General features: G+C 37.6%; 2 protein-coding genes and 1 long non-coding RNA gene across 3 annotated transcripts; all 3 read left to right on the top strand.

Annotated features, from left to right (window-relative positions):
* The first annotated feature begins 5,570 nt into the window (after positions 1–5,570).
* On the top strand, positions 5,571–8,359 carry LOC139125054 (uncharacterized). The gene is made up of 4 exons (XR_011550136.1): positions 5,571–5,605; positions 6,608–6,707; positions 7,223–7,312; positions 8,261–8,359. It is a non-coding gene; the product is annotated as an uncharacterized lncRNA (long non-coding RNA).
* A 499-nt stretch (positions 8,360–8,858) lies between these two features.
* LOC139124462 (uncharacterized) lies at positions 8,859–12,711 on the top strand. Its single transcript, XM_070690602.1, has 4 exons — positions 8,859–8,971; positions 10,643–10,750; positions 10,955–11,068; positions 12,491–12,711. Exons 2-4 carry the CDS (start codon positions 10,643–10,645, stop codon positions 12,689–12,691), a joined length of 423 nt encoding a protein of 140 aa, XP_070546703.1. The 5' UTR covers positions 8,859–8,971; the 3' UTR covers positions 12,692–12,711.
* A 2,390-nt stretch (positions 12,712–15,101) lies between these two features.
* LOC139124498 (death-associated protein kinase 1-like) lies at positions 15,102–20,613 on the top strand. The gene is made up of 4 exons (XM_070690635.1): positions 15,102–15,227; positions 16,267–16,409; positions 16,950–17,132; positions 18,316–20,613. The coding sequence occupies exons 1-4, from the start codon at positions 15,131–15,133 to the stop codon at positions 19,558–19,560; spliced, it is 1,668 nt and encodes a 555-aa protein (XP_070546736.1). The 5' UTR covers positions 15,102–15,130; the 3' UTR covers positions 19,561–20,613.
* Positions 20,614–21,191: the final 578 nt, after the last annotated feature.

The following is a 21,191-nucleotide window of genomic DNA, read 5'->3' on the forward strand; positions in this document are numbered from 1 at the left end:
TTTGAAATTTCGTTCTGTGCGCTGAGCGGTCGCGTTCTCAGTTTGCTTGCGATCGCTCAGTGCATTGCAGGACGGACATGCCAAAAAAGCTTTAATTTTGACTTTTTCGAGGTGAAATGGTCTATAAAGCTGTATAATAATAAGGTTATTCCCAAAATACCGGGATTTTGTCATCGTACATCGTACGCTTCGCTACCCGTCTCGGACAATATCTCCACTGCACGATGTACTCGGACATAAATCCCGGTATTTTTGGAATAACCTTATATTATAGTTAGCCCTTTTATCTGAGTATGTATGTATGTATGTATGTATGTATGTATGTATGTATGTATGTATGTATGTATGTATGTATGTATGTATGTATGTATGTATGTATGTATGTATGTATGTATGTATGTATGTATGTCTGTATGTATGTCTGTATGTATGTCTGTATGTCTGTATGTATGTATGTATGTATGTATGTATGTATGTATGTATGTATGTATGTATGTATGTATGTATGTATGTATGTATGTATGTATGTATGTATGTATGTATGTATGTATGTATGTATGTATGTATGTATGTATGTATGTATGTATGTCTGTCTGTCTGTCTGTCTGTCTGTCTGTCTGTCTGTCTGTCTGTCTGTAGTTAACACTATGGCCGTCTAGAGCCGCTTCCTGGATTTATCTGCAACAACAGCTGTATACCTTTGTCTCGCTGAACAATTGTATACACTTGATTTACAATTCACAGTGGTATAATTTGAAATGTTTTACTTTCTCTGTAATTGTTCATTCGAAGTTATTATTATGCTCACCACCTTTGTATACATTCATGAAAAACACTGACCGAAGAATTTTTCCGATCAATGCAGGGGTAAAAAAGTAAAATCCCAATGCAAGATATTCGTTGCGTAGGGATTATCTCAGTGGACAGGTGGTTAAAGATGTTCCTGATGTGAATAAGTTTGCACATTTGAATAATGGCATGCGAATGAGCCTTGACTACTATTTCTTTATCAATCGTAGGTACTTTGTAATTCATAATGACTTCGCTAGTAGACAGGGAAAATATTGTGTTGTGGTATATAAATAATAAGTATTAGGAAAGCATTAGCATACTTTGGTGAAATAATCACATCACTTCGTTCGGCTATTATTTCACGCCAAATATGCTAGTTTTTACCCAAGAGGTCATATCTGCCGATGCCTGTCGTTATAACCTCTAGACATTGGCGTCTTCTAAGTCTTTAAGCTATATTTATTATTTGTCAATGGACGCCTTAGTTCAAATTAGCATAGATCTGAAGAACAATATAACAAGGAAACTCGAAAACGCGATGATTTCTTGATTATTTTGCAAATGTTTAAACTCCTGAAATATTGCTTCATGTATTAAACCATAGTACCCTTTTCATTTCAAGATGAATGAACTACCTGAAGAAACCGTTGGCAGTGGTGTTTATGCTGATATACTTATGACTGAAGATGAGAGGAAAACGCTGAAGACCGTATTTCGAGAATACAGAAAGGTAATTAAAGTTTTGGCTATAGCAAGCCCTTGTGCAGATTTTGTAGTTTTTTACATGCATGCATGTGTCTTCGGCCCGGAAACATTATATATATTGCAGGATCTGATTATTCTTTTGTAACAAGTGATTACATTCAGGAAGACTTTCAACATAACAGTGTGAAATTATATTATATTTAATTAGTATTATCATTTTACTTGCTACAGAATCAGCAATATGTAGCCTTGCTGCAAGAGGTTGAAGAGCAAGATGTGTGCAAATTATTTCTCTGTGGTTACGCTAAAGTGGGCAAGACAACGTTGGGTAAATCTCTTCAAAAGGTAAGTTTAAATAATTAATAAAGTCATTGACCGCCGGATTATTCTAGAAAAGTCTATTCTTTTTTCTAATTTGTAGTATACATGCACCCAGCTTTATTATGTCTTTGGGTTTTTAAACAAAATAAAGTACAGGGCCCCATCAGTGTTTTATAAAAATTATTAAAATCAAAAGAAACTTTACAAACTAAAAAAGATGATAGAATGGTCCAGAAATAGTCTGTGACGAAAAAAGTTAAGATTTCCACTGTAGGCATCCGTTAAGACCTCCCTATTTTTAGACCTATAAAATTGTTTCAAGTTAATATTAAATTCGTAAAAAAGCTCCACACAATCATGGTAAAATTGTCAGGAAATGGTATTTGATCTGAAAATCAACAGTACGTATCACACATGATAGCAGCATTATTTGACGAGCCTTTTGTGTTTTCTTCGAGATTTCTTATCAACTCTTAATGGTATCTGCGTGTAGCTTGTACAAATATTAAAATAAGAAACAAATACTTTTAACAGTAAAGGCAAAAAGGCTTTGAGCCATGATCTATATATAATGCAACTCATCTAATGATATTAAAGAATCCAAAATGGCCGTTATTGTCTTTATTACTGAGGGGTAATAATTTTACTTTATAGACTTAGAGAAGAAGATCAAAGTGCATTTTTCCAGTAAGTTTATAGACTAGTAAACATAACGCAGGGTTAGAGAGGATGACAATATATTGAGGGTCTAAATATCTGCTGTTGGGACTCATTTGCCATTAACGGATGAGAAACCAGCAAACATTTAAGGTATTCTGATGTGCTATATCGCTTTCACATTGTAATCTTGTAGAAAGTCATATATTCTCACTAATTAATGAATCAAGGTTGCACTAGACAAAGGCTTGTCTAAACATTCAAACGGGTCTTTTGGCAGATGAGATAGGCTTTGAGATAAGCATAATGTTCCTGTCAGAAACATAATTACTGATAGCATCGATCAGTGACACCAGTCTGTAGACTGTGACCACTTCCTATTTTGACTTACTGTTTAGTACATGGTGGGTGCCACATCTATAGCAGGAAGCACTCACCCCTCTTGGTTGTTTTACACTGGTTTTACCAGAGGTTCACTTTCACGATTTTGACTGTGTTATGTGTGCTTGTACACATAGTTCGTCCTTTATGTGTATGACTTTAGGACAATTGATGTTGATGATTGCTTTAAATTCTTTTGAAAGGGAACTTAATCCGATAGCCTGAAACTTCAGTTGTTGAAATTCTATGGTAAAAGGCCCATCCACAAATCGCAAGCTTGTGGTACAATATTCCGTGAATGAGATATCACTCTCTCCGTAGTAAATTACATGAAAATAGCAAAAAACGTCGACAGAGATTACTGAGGAATACATAATCAAATGACTGAATGTAATCATTTTACAGATCAAAAGCAACGGACAGTATGTACCAACACCAGGGATTGACGTCAGTCGGGCAGCTATTCCATCAGCCGGGAAATTCAGTCTGTGGGACTTTGCAGGACAGACTGAATTTACGTCACACACAATATGTTTCTTGGATCAGGAAACGCGGTGTTCTTGCTGGTTTTCGGAATGGTCGACAATGAAAACGACAAACCACTGATGTTGAAGGAGACAAAGGAGAAAGAAGTGAGACACATATCGCTCAATTTTTTCGCTTTGTTTTCGCAAAAAAAGCACTGTAAAGTGTATTGACATATTTTGAACCAAAGTATTCCATTCTTAAACCCTATTTTCTATAAACAAATTTGTGTATATTTATATGCTAACTATAGATACAGCTATCATAGTTTTCCTTTACAATGTAAAAGCCAAGCAGTTAAAGACCAACGTAATATTAAACAATGCACGTGATTTACAAAAGTACATATACAGTGTTTTATATTACAGCGGTTGACACATTGTGGAGGAAGAAAATATATAAAACCAAAGCCGTTCAAAGATCAAAACAAAAGGAAAGAAGCTCCATCAGGTGTAAAGACAATCGGAAGTAAACGTGTGATTAGAAGCAACGTTTGATATCTTTCCCAAGTGTCCGATATGTCTTTGTAAAGTGTTTCCCTTATTCTACAAATCATTGTCAAGAGCCCAGTCTCCAACTTAATAAGATAATCTGCATTTGTCTAATACCAAATGCTATTCTTTACTTCTGAGCTTCGTATGGATTTTATCATACATGCTATGCCTGTATTGCCATTCTTCTATTGTTCAGACGGTACTGATATGAGCCCATATTTTAACTAGTGAAAATACGAATTATATTTTCACTGTAACCGAACTAATTACAGCGACGTGGACGCGTGACCCTCGCTGTATGCATGACCTTCGTTGGTATATGTACAGCTGAGCGAATAAGACAAATGACAATCCGAAACGTCATTATGATTATTGTCAAAATTCTGTTGTTTGCAGTCACTTCATGGGCATTGCCCTTGGGCGCTGGTACAGTTGTTCCAAAAACATACAAACAAACGTATTGAAAATTTGTATAATTTTGCCGACACCTGTCAATTCACGGCCGGTCCCGTGGCGGTGCACGATGCAGTGTTTTCGTGTCGTCTACGCTGCTGAATATTTACACCATGGAAGTATCATTACACGTAAAGATATCGGTTGACAGAGCATCATGATAGAATCGGTTTACGACAAGTTTCCTGTTGATGAGCTTAAAGTATCTGGGCGGTGAATTACATCGTTTACAGTCGTAAATGAGCCACGAAAATCCAAGCGCACTGAAAATACTCGCGACAGACAAGGTTGAAGGTGCACATGATATTCCGATTTGTACCTGTCAGTTCACAGGTCATGATCGTGTCTGGTGGCACCGATGCGGTGCGGGTTTCAGATACAATGTGCCATCTACGGAAAGTCAAACTTCGCTTCGGTTGTTAAAGGAAGTTTAGTTCTATTTAGGCAAGCCAGGAAGGGAAAATACACGAGCAGACGACGGAAATACCTTTGAAATGTACTTTTATTCGTACAGCAACAAAATCACGAACGAGTTACGACACTACAGCTTACAGTGTACTCACTTCATGTTTTCACTAATCCGCTTACTGAGATGGTAAATTCGGCATACTTGACGTCTCGGAACATGTATAATATTCTTCGAGATAAACTGACTGGTACGGGTATTATATCCATTGTATGTGCATTCATAGATGTCGCAGAGCTGCTTGCTCTGTGCTCTCAGCTAGCTGTTCATACTCGATAAGAGTTTGAGCGTGGCGCGAGTATTTTGACCCGATTTTGGCGGCCTCATAACTTTCACGCAGGGATGAGGTTATGTATTAAAACACGAAAACACACCCATTTTGTGGACTCCCGCCTATGTTTTACATCCACCGTCATTTTAAACTAAAACTAAATCTTCTTCAAATTGTGAAAATCTGTGTCGACATCGTAATATTTAAATTGTTTGCTGTAAAAGTGCTCCATAAACCCTCCTTTGCAGTGGAATGGCCCAATAGCGGAATAAATATCAAGAAGTGATACGGTTGTCATCACTCCTTAGCAACCAACTTTTATAAGTACAGCCTGGAGGAAGCAAGGTCGATTTCAAGTTGATTTCGTTGCTAATTTCAGAGCGTCTGTAGGAAAACAGTCATAACCAAAGCATGCATGTATGATAGAACTTGACACACCTGTCATTGTCAGACTATTTTACGAACTTCATGTTCCGCAATCGTCGTGCGCATGCGCATGCGGCTACACTGGACTGCCGGTGACCACAAGGAAGTTAACAGGTGAGTGAGTATACGTAGTTCTAATCATCGGAATTTTTATCTTACTACGCCATTTCTTCATTGAAATTCTATGAATTCCTGAAAATACCATTCCTCTTGACTGGATGGTATAGCTACCTTGTTGACAATGCGAGGGAAGCGGCTGTATATACCATTGAGCTTGGTAAGGGCATTTCAAAGACCACGTATTCCGGTAGCGATTGGTCTTAAAGGCTACACGTATGAGTGACAAACTAACAATCCGCTTGAGGGGAACTCGACTCAATTTGGTCATCGGCTGTACCTCTATCGCCTTCGACTTTCAAAACACCTTCAGCCGTTTAATACTTTTCTCCGGATCATAAATGTCTATGTACCAAACTGTATTACTCGGTCTCTCAGGCCTAGTGGACTGCTCTGAAGATGTGCACTTGGATGTACAGCTGCGTACTCTGAACTTAAACAAGCAGTTGAGTCACGATTATTATTGCGACCAGCGTCGCATATCAAGCCATAAAACGACCATCTTTCTCAATCCAGGCATCAATAACTTTGTAGCCTAGAATCTATTTCTTCGCTTTGGCCTCCGTACCTCCGACCACACTCTGGCGACTCATTTCCACGTACTTATTCTCCCAAAACTTTGTTTTCAGTTTTAACTATGGTGTTTTTCTTTATTTACATCAAATGGTGAAAATCGTGATTGCTGTTAAATTAATTCAAGTGCGTTGAATGTCCCTTTTGTAAGCGTTTCAGCTTCAGCGGTCATGCATGAATGTCACATTCTTCACTCTGTAAGATATGAAGGACGTGCAAATATTTCAAAATGTTTGTCTCTAGCAAGTTTGGGAAAAAAATTGAGTGCTTCTTTATCGCCAATAGTAATACAGACGGCGTTACGATCGATCGTCACTTGCTACTATTCCGATAGGTTACACTGTGGTCATGTACAGACAGAGCAATACATGAATGGTGTTTCATTTATAACCCTTCACTTGTGACACATATTATTTGTTACAACAGCAATAATGTCAGAGGTCAAAATCTGAGTGCAGCTACTAGGAGCTCCATAACCGTTTCCCTGGAGACGAAAATGGCAGAGGGCGGAGACAGCGGCGCCAAAGTAAGTGAAACATCTACCTTTATTTGAGCCAACGACCCCTCTCCCGTTACACATAACTATATTGTGAATTTGTTGGGAAGGCCGACCATTACAATGAAATGAGATAAGCCACATACCAATCAGAAAGTAAATTTGCATGTGCAAACATAAAGCCTTTGCATTCAAAAGATATGCCTGCTGTGAAACATCTGCGTGGGGCTTATAAATCAGTTTGGAATTTGTCGCATATACGATGTTTGCAAAACCATACTAAATGCTTTTGTTGTGTTGATTCTTGTCGCCGTAGTGAAAAGTAAAAACTGATTGGAGGAAATAAATGATTCAGCTGCTAGTACTGTGAAACTTGACGTCACGAATAAGTGAATTCCAGACAAGTACACTAAGGCTCTGTGTGTATGAGAGAGAGAGAGAGAGAGAGAGAGAGAGAGAGAGAGAGAGAGAGAGAGAGAGAGAGAGAGAGAGAGAGAGAGAGAGAGTCATATATTGCTTATACATTGGTGACACATTTTTTGTAGCAGGATCTGTTTTCAGCGGTAAATAGCGGCAATGTGGATAAAGTGAAAAGTCTGATAAAAGAAGGAAGTGACGTCAACGTTGTTGATAAGGTAATACGAACGCCATTTTTGTAACATTTCACTCCAGACCTTATTATTTGAATTCTTTTGTAACTTAGTGATCTAACTCACATGTCTGCCAAATGTTATATTTGTTCAAAGTAGTTAATAAGTATAACCAAATATGTGAAAAAGAAGAATACTATAACATACTTGGAGTTGTTTCATTTGTTAAAGTAGTTCACGCCTCAAAAATGAAAGATTAGAAATTTTGCTCAAACTTTCCTTAACAACTATTGAAAACTTGTCGTATTTTCAAACATTCTCTTTCAAATTAAGACAAAAATCGGGTCGCCGTGGAAATTTTGGTAGTAGAGAAACAAAATATCCAAGATTTACCGATATTTGAAATTTAAAATGGCCGGCATCTCTGTGTGTCTGTCTATGGAGAAATATTTTCAAAAAACTAAGACGGTGAAAATTGTTCTTACACCAAGCTGGAGCTTTAAAATGAGACCTCACAAGTGGTAGATCAGAAAAGAATTGTTTAAGTTTTAGAGTCAAAATATCTGTCCCCGGGGCGCATTCTACTTTAACAGTGACATTTTTACCCATATCGATGCTGTACCGCCACTTATATTGTGTTTGCGTCATTTCAGGAGACCTATTAATGGCATTCTTCGCAAAACAGTTTCAAAAAACGTTTCCAAAAGAAGCCCCTGATACTTTTTGTAGAAAGCAACCATCATACATACATAAATACATGCATCCATACATGCACGCATGCATACCTACTTACAAACATACATACAGACAGGCAGACAGACAGACAGAAAGACAAACAGACAGATATACGTACGTAAACCATTGATAAATCTGTATATTTATTTATTTATTTATTTCCTTATTTATCAATTATGCTCATTCATTTATGAACTTTTTCTTCAGTACGAAGGATTTCATTTGTTCATCTTTCTGTTCGTTTCTTTGTTTACACAGCAAAGATGGACACCTCTCCACCATGCAGTCATGACCAAAAATGTCGATATCGTCAACGTTTTAATAAAAGAAAAAGCAGATATCAATGCGAGAGACATGGTAATAGTATTTATGTTCAAGTCATTGTTACTGCGTCTAGTCATAGTGTTTTGACGTAACTCACGTCAGAACAAGCATGCGCCCTCCTCCCACGTACTATGCATGTACCGAATCAACGCAGTCATAAATTACAAACATTTATTTAATTTGTCCAGCAATCACACGGTATCATGGTTATTCAAAGAGATAGTGACGTCAGTATTGTCGAATCTTAAAGAGATTGTTTCGTCAGAACTGCACATGTGCGATTTCTTAATTATAAACAGGGCATTTCATTTACGATATCTGGATGCATCACGTCAACATAGCTGCCACAATTAAATCTTACGATGTACATTATGATGAACGTGTTAACTTTTATCAATCGCCAAAGTACCTCTATAGAAGTACAGTGTTTGAATTTTCGGGACGCCTTGTCATTGGGCCTCAATATTTGCTTTTAAAGAAAGAAATGTTTAGACCTTTGATTCTTTCCCGAACGATACTTCAGATAAATGTTTCTATGACCAACAGTTTGATAATACCCCTTTGCATACGGCATGCCTGTATGGTGAAGTCGATATAGTGAAAGTTCTTCTAGCTCACAGAGCCGACATCAATGCAAGGAACAATGTAAGTAACATAAGATTGATTACTTTACACCTGCGTCAATGGAGTTTCGTTGTACAGTAAGTTTCGGTGTCAGAGGACGCGGAGTCCAATAATTTTGACGCGGAGTACAATAACCTTAGGTGTTAATGGACGCTATTTGACCTTTGACTTCAAAACACCTTTACGTCAACTAGGGGAAAAGGAAGATAAAATTTTACATTTTTCACAAAAATATATACTTCTTAGCATTCAGTACTTCACAACGTTAGTAGTGATGAATCAAAAACCTGTGAATTTCAGTGAAATTATGCTGCTGACCTCCATTTACATCACGTACACTGCGCTGCGTGGGTTTGAAATTTCGTTCTGTGCGCTGAGCGGTCGCGTTCTCAGTTTGCTTGCGATCGCTCAGTGCATTGCAGGACGGACATGCCAAAAAAGCTTTAATTTTGACTTTTTCGAGGTGAAATTGGTCTAAAAAGGTGTATAATAAGGTTATTCCCAAAATACCGGGATTTTTGTCCTCGTACATCGTAGGCTTCGCTACGCGTCTCGGACAAATTCTCCACTGCACGATGTACTCGGACATAAATCCCGGTATTTTTGGAATAACCTTATATTATAGTTAGCCCTTTTATCTGAGTATGTATGTATGTATGTATGTATGTATGTATGTATGTATGTATGTATGTATGTATGTATGTATGTATGTATGTATGTATGTATGTATGTATGTATGTATGTATGTATGTATGTATGTATGTATGTATGTATGTATGTATGTATGTATGTATGCATGCATGCATGCATGCATGCATGCATGCATGCATGCATGCATGCATGCATGCATGTATGTATGTATGTCTGTCTGTCTGTCTGTCTGTCTGTCTGTCTGTCTGTCTGTCTGTATGTTTGTATGTAGTTAGTTACCACTATGGCCGTCTAGAGCCGCTTCCTGGATTTATCTGCAACAACAGCTGTATACCTTTGTCTCGCTGAACAATTGTATACACTTGATTTACAATTCACAGTGGTATAATTTGAAATGTTTTACTTTCTCTGTAATTGTTCATTCGAAGTTATTATTATGCTCACAACCTTTGTTATATATTTGTGAAAAACACTGACCGTAGATCAATGCATGGGTAAAAAGTAAAATCCCAATGCAAGATATTCGTTGCGTAGGGATTATCTCAGTGGACAGGTGGTTAAAGATGTTCCTGATGTGAATAAGTTTGCACATTTGAATAATGGCATGCGAATGAGCCTTGACTACTATTTCTTTATCAATCGTAGGTACTTTGTAATTCATAATGACTTCGCTAGTAGACAGGGAAAATATTGTGTTGTGGTATATAAATAATAAGTATTAGGAAAGCATTAGCATACTTTGGTGAAATAATCACATCACTTCGTTCGGCTATTATTTCACGCCAAATATGCTATTTTTACCCAAGAGGTCTTATATCTGCCCTTGCCTGTCGTTATAACCTCTAAACATTTGCGTCTTCTAAGTCTTTAAGCTATATTTATTATTTGTCAATGGACGCCTTAGTTCAAATTAGCATAGATCTGAAGAACAATATAACAAGGAAACTCGAAAACGCGATGATTTCTTGATTATTTTGCAAATGTTTAAACTCCTGAAATATTGCTTCATGTATTAAACCATAGTACCCTTTTCATTTCAAGATGAATGAACTACCTGAAGAAACTGTTGGCAATGGTGTTCATGCTGATACACTTATGACTGAAGAAGAGAGGAAAACGCTGAAGTCCGTATTTCGAGAATACAGAAAGGTAATTAAAGTTTTGGCTATAGCAAGCCCTTGTGCAGATTTTGTAGTTTTTTACATGCATGCATGTGTCTTCGGCCCGGAAACATTATATATTGCAGGATCTGATTATTCTTTTGTAACAAGTGATTACATTCAGGAAGACTTTCAACATAACAGTGTGAAATTATATTATATTTAATTAGTATTATCATTTTACTTGCTACAGAATCAGCAATATGTAGCCTTGCTGCAAGAGGTTGAAGAGCAAGATGTGTGCAAATTATTTCTCTGTGGTTACGCTAAAGTGGGCAAGACAACGTTGGGTAAATCTCTTCAAAAGGTAAGTTTAAATAATTAATAAAGTCATTGACCGCCGGATTATTCTAGAAAAGTCTATTCTTTTTTCTAATTTTGTAGTATACATGCACCCAGCTTTATTATGTCTTTGGGTTTTTAAACAAAATAAAGTACAGGGCCCCATCAGTGTTTTATAAAATTATTAAAATCAAAAGAAACTTTAGAAACTAAAAAAGATGATAGAATGGTCCAGAAATAGTCTGTGACGAAAAAAGTTAAGATTTCCACTGTAGGCATCCGTTAAAACCTCCCTATTTTTAGACCTATAAAATTGTTTCAAGTTAATATTAATTCGTAAAAAAGCTCCACACAATCATGGTAAAATTGTCAGGAAATGGTATTTGATCTGAAAATCAACAGTACATATCACACATGATAGCAGCATTTTATTTGACGAGCCTTTTGTGTTTTCTTCGAGATTTCTTATCAACTCTTAATGGTATCTGCGTGTAGCTTGTACAAATTTAAAATAAGAAACAAATACTTTTTAACAGTAAAGGCAAAAAGGCTTTGAGCCATGATCTATATATAATGCAACTCATCTAATGATATTAAAGAATCCAAAATGGCCGTTATTGTCTTTATTACTGAGGGGTAATAATTTTACTTTATAGACTTAGAGAAGAAGATCAAAGTGCATTTTTCCAGTAAGTTTATAGACTAGTAAACATAACGCAGGGTTAGAGAGGATGACAATATATTGAGGGTCTAAATATCTGCTGTTGGGACTCATTTGCCAATTAACGGATGAGAAACCAGCAAACATTTAAGGTATTCTGATGTGCTATATCGCTTTCACATTGTAATCTTGTAGAAAGTCATATATTCTCACTAATTAATGAATCAAGGTTGCACTAGACAAAGGCTTGTCTATACATTCAAACGGGTCTTTTGGCAGATGAGATAGGCTTTGAGATAAGCATAATGTTCCTGTCAGAAACATAATTACTGATAGCATCGATCAGTGACACCAGTCTGTAGACTGTGACCACTTCCTATTTTGACTTACTGTTTAGTACATGGTGGGTGCCACATCTATAGCAGGAAGCACTCACCCCTCTTGGTTGTTTTACACTGGTTTTACCAGAGGTCCACTTTCACGATTTTGACTGTGTTATGTGTGCTTGTACACATAGCTCGTCCTTTTTGTGTATGACTTTAGAACAATTGATGTTGATGATTGCTTTTAAATTCATTTGAAAGGGAACTTAATCCGATAGCCTGAAACTTCAGTTGTTGAAATTCTATGGTAAAAGGCCCATCCACAAATCGCAAGCTTGTGGTACAATATTCCGTGAATGAGATATCACTCTCTCCGTAGTAAATTACATGAAAATAGCAAAAAACGTCGACAGAGATTACTGAGGAATACATAATCAAATGACTGAATTTAATCATTTTACAGATCAAAAGCAACGGACAGTATGTACCAACACCAGGGATTGACGTCAGTCGGGCAGCTATTCCATCAGCCGGGAAATTCAGTCTGTGGGACTTTGCAGGGCAGACTGAATTTTACGTCACACACAATATGTTTCTTGGATCAGGAAACGCGGGTTCTTGCTGGTTTTCGGAATGGTCGACAATGAAAACGACAAACCACTGATGTTGAAGGAGACAAAGGAGAAAGAAGTGAGACACATATCGCTCAATTTTTTCGCTTTGTTTTCGCAAAAAAAGCACTGTAAAGTGTATTGACATATTTTGAACCAAAGTATTCCATTCTTAAACCCTATTTTCTATAAACAAATTTGTGTATATTCATATGCTAACTATAGATACAGCTATCATAGTTTTCCTTTACAATGTAAAAGCCAAGCAGTTAAAGACCAACGTAATATTAAACAATGCACGTGATTTACAAAAGTACATATATAGTGTTTTATATTACAGCCGGTTGACACATTGTGGAGGAAGAAAATATATAAAACCAAAGCCGTTCAAAGATCAAAACAAAAGGAAAGAAGCTCCATCAGGTGTAAAGACAATCGGAAGTAAACGTGTGATTAGAAGCAACGTTTGATATCTTTCCCAAGTGTCCGATATGTCTTTGTAAAGTGTTTCCCTTATTCTACAAATCATTGTCAAGAGCCCAGTCTCCAACTTAATAAGATAATCTGCATTTGTCTAATACCAAATGCTATTCTTTACTTCTGAGCTTCGTATGGATTTTTATCATACATGCTATGCCTGTATTGCCATTCTTCTATTGTTCAGACGGTACTGATATGAGCCCATATTTTAACTAGTGAAAATACGAATTATATTTTCACTGTAACCGAACTAATTACAGCGACGTGGACGCGTGACCCTCGCTGTATGCATGACCTTCGTTGGTATATGTACAGCTGAGCGAATAAGACAAATGACAATCCGAAACGTCATTATGATTATTGTCAAAATTCTGTTGTTTGCAGTCACTTCATGGGCATTGCCCTTAGGCGCTGGTACAGTTGTTCCAAAAACATACAAACAAACGTATTGAAAATTTGTATAATTTGCCGACACCTGTCAATTCACGGCCGGTCCCGTGGCGGTGCACGATGCAGTGTTTCCGTGTCGTCTACGCTGCTGAATATTTACACCATGGAAGTATCATTACACGTAAAGATATCGGTTGACAGAGCATCATGATAGAATCGGTTTACGACAAGTTTCCTGTTGATGAGCTTAAAGTATCTGGGCGGTGAATTACATCGTTTACAGTCGTAAATGAGCCACGAAAATCCAACCGCACTGAAAATACTCGCGACAGACAAGGTTGAAGGTGACATGATATTTCCGATTTGTACCTGTCACTTCACAGGTCATGATCGTGTCTGGTGGCACCGATGCGGTGCGGGTTTCAGATACAATGTGCCATCTACGGAAAGTCAAACTTTCGCTTCGGTTGTTAAAGGAAGTTTAGTTCCATTTAGGCAAGCCAGGAAGGAAAATATACGAGCAGACGACGGAAATACCTTTGAAATGTACTTTTATTCGTACAGCAACAAAATCACGAACGAGTTACGACACTACAGCTTACAGTGTACTCACTTCATGTTTTCACTAATCCGCTTACTGAGATGGTAAATTCGGCATACTTGACGTCTCGGAACATTGTATATATTCTTCGAGATAAACTGACTGGTACGGGTATTATATCCATTGTATGTGCATTCATAGATGTCGCAGAGCTGCTTGCTCTGTGCTCTCAGCTAGCTGTTCATACTCGGTAAGAGTTTGAGCGTGGCGCGAGTATTTTGACCCGATTTTGGCGGCCTCATAACTTTCACGCAGGGATGAGGTTATGTATTAAAACACGAAAACACACCCATTTTGTGGACTCCCGCCTATGTTTTACATCCACCGTCATTTTAAACTAAAAATAAATCTTCTTCAAATTGTGAAAATCTGTGTCGACATCGTAATATTTAAATTGTTTGCTGTAAAAGTGCTCCATAAACCCTCCTTTGCAGTGGAATGGCCCAATAGCGGAATAATATCAAGAAGTGATACGGTTGTCATCACTCCTTAGCAACCAACTTTTATAAGTACAGCCTGGAGGAAGCAAGGTCGATTTCAAGTTGATTTCTCGTTGCTAATTTCAGAGCGTCTGTAGGAAAACAGTCATAACCAAAGCATGCATGTATGATAAAGGGGTTATTACACGAAGTTAGGGCGATACCGCGTCATATTCTCGTGATGTGTCCGTATTTTGACTCGTTGCTGCGCAACTCGTCAAAATACGGACACACCACTCGAATACGACGCGGTATCGCCCAAACTTCGTTAATAACCCCTAAGTATTCACTTGTCATCTTTATAATGGCATAGTTAATGCAATATATTGTCTTTGCAAAATAATACTAAGAATGTGAAATTAACAATTGAAAAGAGGAAGAATATGTACTTGTTTCCTTGAATAATTATTATGAAGAAAGTACTTCAAAAAGCTAAATTACCCTTACCGTTTGGAAAGTAATTAAATGTTGTCCTATTGTTATGTTCTTAGATAATTCATTGGTTGAGTTTCATAAAAGCTACTAATGTGGTTAACCCACAAATGGAAGGCACGTCCCCATTCACGGAGGGTATTAAACCAAGAGTCATTCTCGTAGCAAGCAGGGCAGATATGATACATGAAGCGTACATGACCGAAGGTGAGACTTGTTTATCAGGCACGAATTTTTATATGGCAATCCTATCAGTCCTATTTACATCTATTTTTGCAAAAAACATCACTGGTTATATTTCAGCAACGATGCATTTAGACAAACCTATTCATCGTGGTTATTTAATGCTATCGCGTTTTCGGTTGTTTTAGAAATGTATATGCAAGTGTTGAGGCGAACAAAACGTGGAGACCATTCACCTTACTGAAGAACACTAAAATTCAAAAGCGTAATGTTTTCTTGTGTATTTGTTTATATATTTATATATTACCCTTTTTGAAGACAACAAGATTGCAATATTCTTAACAACGACATTTATGTCATGACTAGTATTTTTATCCAGTATATATTAAAGGAATTTCCCAGGCATAAGGGTGAATATCTCTCGTGGTGTATTCAGACTAAATACGGCAATAATTGTTGGGGCCAAAGTAAAACAAAACAGTTCTAGAAGCCCAAATGGCCACAAAGAAAATATTTCTTGATATTTTGTGCTCAGTCGTTCAATTCATACAGGTCATCGCACCGTCGAAGTTGTATGCTCTTTGATACTGAATAGACTAGTAATTTGCTCAAACTTTCTTCTGGGTAACTTTAACGGTCTCTCTCGAAATCAAGAAGTAAATTAGGTTTTCCATGCAAATATTGATACTATGAAACACATACTCTAAAAATAAGTGTATATTGACATTCCATGTGTCTGGTATCACTATATTAACTTTGTGGGGGGGGGGAAACTAAATTTCGACAAGTACTCAATGAGGACTGTGAACACATTTTTCAATAAGCGTCATATTTAGTCCACATAAGCAGCATACTTGAAAAGTCCTATAAAACTGAATGTGTAAATCTCTGTCCCCGAGGCGCGTCCGTCCTTTAATATCTATATGGCTCTACGGGCTACTGCTTTGTTGACTGCTTATCAATAGACAGTAGTATCAGTAATCAAAGAAATAATCAAATGAAATGTCTTTGTTCATCGAATTGCATATACGGAAGTTGATGGCTATCTTATATTTCCATACAGCCGATAGAGTACTCAGCTCTATTGTTCAATCAATGCAGAAGATGTTTGGAAAGTATCTGAACATCCACGACAGAGTATTCCTTCTGGACTGCCGAGCCCCAGGCCATGCAAACATAGAAAGACTGAGACAATGCCTACACCAGGTACTGACCTTTTTCATTATTTCCCTTTTAAAATGTAACTATTTACGGCAGGAGATTGTCCATGGATTCTGTCAATATTTTGTAAACCGCAACAGCCAAAAGCTATTGTGAGATATCTTTTGCACTCATCTAGCCATTTCACAACCAACAAGTTTTCTTTGCACGCGCATGAACGTTTCCTACCCTTCACTCTAGTTTTATTTAATTGAAACCAACTATAATAAAATCCATTTAGAAGCCCTTAGTTCAAATGGGGAAGAATGAACAAAAAATTTGAAAAATATTGACACAGGCAAGGTCAAACAGAGATTGTGTTTACATATAATGCGAAAGGAAATTCAGATTGACTTATCTGACAAGGCCTCTGAAATTACAACATGATGACATGATGTTCAATTTAGACCAACGTGCACTAAAATCATTTGGTAAGGACAATGGACAACATATGCAACCAGTTAAACACGTGTACCGGAGTACATCAAACAATTGAATGCCGATAAGGAATAGATGACCCAGCAATATATCTATTTCTTAATTCAGCCAAAAAAGAAGGTACCAAAGCTTTGTGCAGAGATGTTAAAGCATGTGGAAGCTTGGACAAATGATACATCATTTCCTGTGCTATCCTGGAATGACTACAGGCATAAGATGTCCAAGCTGCATCCAGTTGTAGGAGAAGAAATGATTAGGATGGCGACGAGCTACTTACAAGATATGGGGGAGGTACATTGAACTGTTTGTTTTTATCAGAATGTAATCCTATAGCGCTGTATAGAAGTCATTTAATCTTGCCTTTGTTGTTCAGATGAAATCGGATTTCAGGAATATAACATATATCTTTATTTACAAATCAGCTACCACTACCGCAATTGACAGAGTATGATGTTGGCGATTTTAATATATGCGTGTAAGTTGTAAACTCTAATGCTAAAGCCTTTTTATCCGGTATGCTCAAGAGCTATGCACACGGATTATGACATACTGATCGAGAAAGAGGGAGACCCAAAAGCGACGTCGATTGCTCAAAATCTCTTTTTTAAATAAAAAAAACAAAATCTATTTAGTTGAGGTAATTAAAACTACCCCGAGCTTTCATTTGTCAAAAAATTAATTACATAACATTTTTTTATATTTTATAGTTTATCATTCAACATTTCTGTCAATGGCATTGGTTTATTTTCAAAATGTTTATTAGGGACGTATGTCTCGTAAGTCAAAGATTTATAGTTTCACTCAAACGTTCATATGGGAACACTAAAACATTTTAATTCAAAATAAATAATAAAAATCAGGGGTTTATCATTCAAATAAATGTTCGATTTTTACATAAACAAGACAGTAGAAATTTCATTTAGGTCAAAGAGCTTCAAATACGGTGTTTTCAATCGGGTTTGAACTCACAACATACGGTATCCAGTCACCTAGCGGAGAAGCCACAGACAGAACCGCTCGGCCGAATCCCCACTCTCAAAAATAGTGGTTCAGTAGCCGGCTAAGTTGCCACATTTTTCTGACTGCGAACCCCACCCGGCGTTGGCGTTGTAGAATTCAGAAGCACTCGCGCTCGCACACCAACTATTACCCATTGCACACTCAAACTTCATTCCAAATGAAGCCAAACAGTGGGAAGATCATCAGAACAATATTGTAAAATTTGGGAATCATAATACCTTCCCAGAGACGCATTGTGACTTAAGCAATAAAATTGTCACATGGCAAAATGTGCCACACAGAACATAATTTTATATAATTCGATTATGTCTTTTTTGTGATGTTCACATTTGTAGCATGTGTCTTTTTTGCGCAGCCCCTTAGCCATATGTATGTTCAAGGGGCCATGTTTACTACAGCATATCTCAATAGTAAATATCTTCATCATCCTCAAACTTCTTCATTCCCATAACAGATACTGTACATGAAATACTCCGATTGTGATGACGATATTGTTATGCAGCCACAGTGGCTCTGCAGCGATGTATTTGGACCCTTGCTTGCAACACATTCGTTTGCAAAGTTCGCAAAGACACTGGAGAGGAAGAAGTTCTATCTATATGGTGAAATCAAGCAGATATTTGAAGAAGATTGGGATGTCGATAGAGTTTTCAGACTCCTAGAAAAATTTGAGATTCTTTACGAAGAATATTCCGATAGTTCACACCGGTCTAAGAGCACGGAGAAGAGGTATGTCATTACAGGTATGCTTGATGACTGCATGCCTCCAAGCAAATGGCAAAAGGAGCCGTCCAAAGAAATTTACTATGGAAGAAGAATTGAATGTCATGATGACACAGACAGCTTCTCGCCTGGACTATTTCCGAGACTACAGACGAGGTTGTATCACACATTTGAAAAGATAGGACGCACTCCAAGCGACATTTGGAAGAACGGCATCAAAGTTTGCGACGAGGTAGAAGGACTGGTGTACATGCCGAAAGGATGGAAAGCAATTCACATCTGTGTGCGAGCAGAGAGAAGAGAAGACATAAAAGCCTGCCATAACCTGCTTGATAAACTCATGAATACCATTGAGGATGTGTTGGACATCTCATGTCCTGGTACCAATGTCGATCGCTACATTCTTAGCTCACGATCACTGAGGAATCATGTCGACCCTGAATGTGTCAGATACTATACGATTGAAACCATCGTTGCAGCTGAGAAACACACAAGAAGGGTGTATGATGAACAATTCGGTGATGAAGAGAAGTTAGAAGACCTCTTATGTGTCGGATTTGATACGACACTCCTGAGAAAATTTGGCTACAAAGCCGACATTAAGTGGATGACACAAGATGCAAAACAGAAATTTGCCGCCATCATGGATCATAAGCAGGAGCTACGGAATGACTACAGGTATTTAGCAGACATAGTGGATATGAAGTACGATGAAACTAAGTGTCTGGAAGATAAGGAATGCTCTGGTACTCAACATGTCTTGTCCACATGGTCTCAAAAATGGGCAGAGGAACAGCATTCCGCAGAAGCGTCTGGAGATGGAAAAGAACCAAAGAAGGAAGTACTGGCGAGTAACTTCAGTAATCTGATGAAGGTTCTGAACCATGATGAAATGCAGAGAGATGATGCTGTGGATGTCATTGTTGAGATGTTTGCAAGTCTTGGAATCCGTCAAGAACGTGAAGATGACTCATAGGTGTGTAGGATATTTGTGTCCATGACGGTATTGCTGCTATTAAGCTATATCCATAGAACTATAAAATAGCAATGCCTGCATTTGAAGGGCATAGAGTAAATTAGGTGACATTGAAAGAGTGACTATGGAGATGTTTACAGGAGGGTGCAGAACATACGCTATGAGTGATCCCTGGATCCTTGCTGAGTTTGATCCAATATTTTAAGCCATATCATGAAAGTCGTATGTGCAAGGCGCTATGCAATCCCTGAAAAGAGTAAACTTTTGCACGTTTTTATGTGAACATTTTCCTTTGACCTGTGATGTCATAATTTCAGAACAACAACCATAACGACACCGATGGCGTAGCATTTCATGTTGAAAACGATCTCAACCCATTCGCGGAAGACTCAACTCTCTATTTAGTAACAAAAAGCACTTGAGACAGCCTGTAACACATGATATAAGAGACGATGGAGCTTTGGCTTCCAGTGTGCCAGTAAAACTGAGGATATAAATATCGATGTGCAACAGGCTGAAGCCACCAGGGAGCTTGACTTTCCTCAATGTCGCTATCACATAATCAATCTGTCATTGTCACAGCATATCTCTGGAGTTGGAAAGGAAACAGCCAAATGTCATTAGATTTCCAGGAGTTGTTAGAATATCTTCCCGCTCAGGCACGTATTGCCATTTGCAAGGTTACATCGCCCTCTCACAGAGTATGCCTCTTCCCACTTGAATGGGTCAAGTACCACATCATTAAGGTGACTATTATGAGTAAAGTACTACCTCTTCTCAGAATTTAGAAGCCATTGAGGGATAACATTGTCCCACAGGGTGTAACAAGGAAGGTCGTTTCCTCATGTATTTTCTAAGGTCACTTCTTTCTACAGCCATTTAGTAATATTTCATATATAACTCAAACGAGACACACGTGTCAAGAAATACAAAATCTTCAGTAAGTGGACACCTATTTACTGTCACAATACTGAAGTCACATATCAATGTCCATCTTAATTCCTATGTTCCGAGAGATAGCTGTCTTTGGATTCCACTCCGGATGTATGTTTTTGCGAGCATTCGCAGCTTTGAGCAGACAGCTTTGAACCAGATATACAAACAAATTCCTTGGTTTTGCGCCCTTTTGTTGTTCCCAAAGGCCACATAGTCCCATAAGAAAATGAAGATCGACTGAAATATTTCAAAGATGTTGGCAAATATTATGATGTTTGTTTGAATTCTCCCTTACACAAGGCTGGATAAACATATCATTTGGTATTGATAAAGATTTCCAAATAAAAATGTTATAGAGTTAAGATGTATTAGTTTTAATAGAAGAAACAATTTTTTGAAAACTGTAAAGGGGTTTTGGAAGGGTGGAGGTGTTGTAACCATCCCTGCAATGTCACTGTAACTCACTGTAAATAGATCCTACAAAGCAGGAACCATTCCATTACCAAACTCTTGAAATCATTTTTTGTCAATAAAGAGAAATTAATCTGAAATATTAAAGTTTCATTAAATAGCAATTTCAGGCCAATATGTCTGCATAATTCTCTCTTAATTATTAACTAGTCAGCAAGGCAACACATCGACGTGTACATGTGTGTAGTTTAGAATTCGTGTATTTGTGTTTTTTTTTCGTTGCA

This window comes from Ptychodera flava, assembly GCF_041260155.1.
Source record: "Ptychodera flava strain L36383 chromosome 23 unlocalized genomic scaffold, AS_Pfla_20210202 Scaffold_24__1_contigs__length_23054250_pilon, whole genome shotgun sequence".
Taxonomy (NCBI): Eukaryota; Metazoa; Hemichordata; class Enteropneusta; family Ptychoderidae; genus Ptychodera; species Ptychodera flava.

Bases quoted from the DNA above. Each gene is read 5' to 3' on its own strand.
- LOC139124462 (XM_070690602.1), top strand. From the start codon at position 10,643: ATGAATGAACTACCTGAAGAAACTGTTGGCAATGGTGTTCATGCTGAT. The intron at 10,751-10,954 runs GTAATTAAAGTT...TACTTGCTACAG, and splicing joins TATTTCGAGAATACAGAAAG to AATCAGCAATATGTAGCCTT. The intron at 11,069-12,490 runs GTAAGTTTAAAT...ATCATTTTACAG, and splicing joins TGGGTAAATCTCTTCAAAAG to ATCAAAAGCAACGGACAGTA.
- LOC139124498 (XM_070690635.1), top strand. From the start codon at position 15,131: ATGGAAGGCACGTCCCCATTCACGGAGGGTATTAAACCAAGAGTCATT. The intron at 16,410-16,949 runs GTACTGACCTTT...TTCTTAATTCAG, and splicing joins TGAGACAATGCCTACACCAG to CCAAAAAAGAAGGTACCAAA. The intron at 17,133-18,315 runs GTACATTGAACT...TTCCCATAACAG, and splicing joins ACTTACAAGATATGGGGGAG to ATACTGTACATGAAATACTC.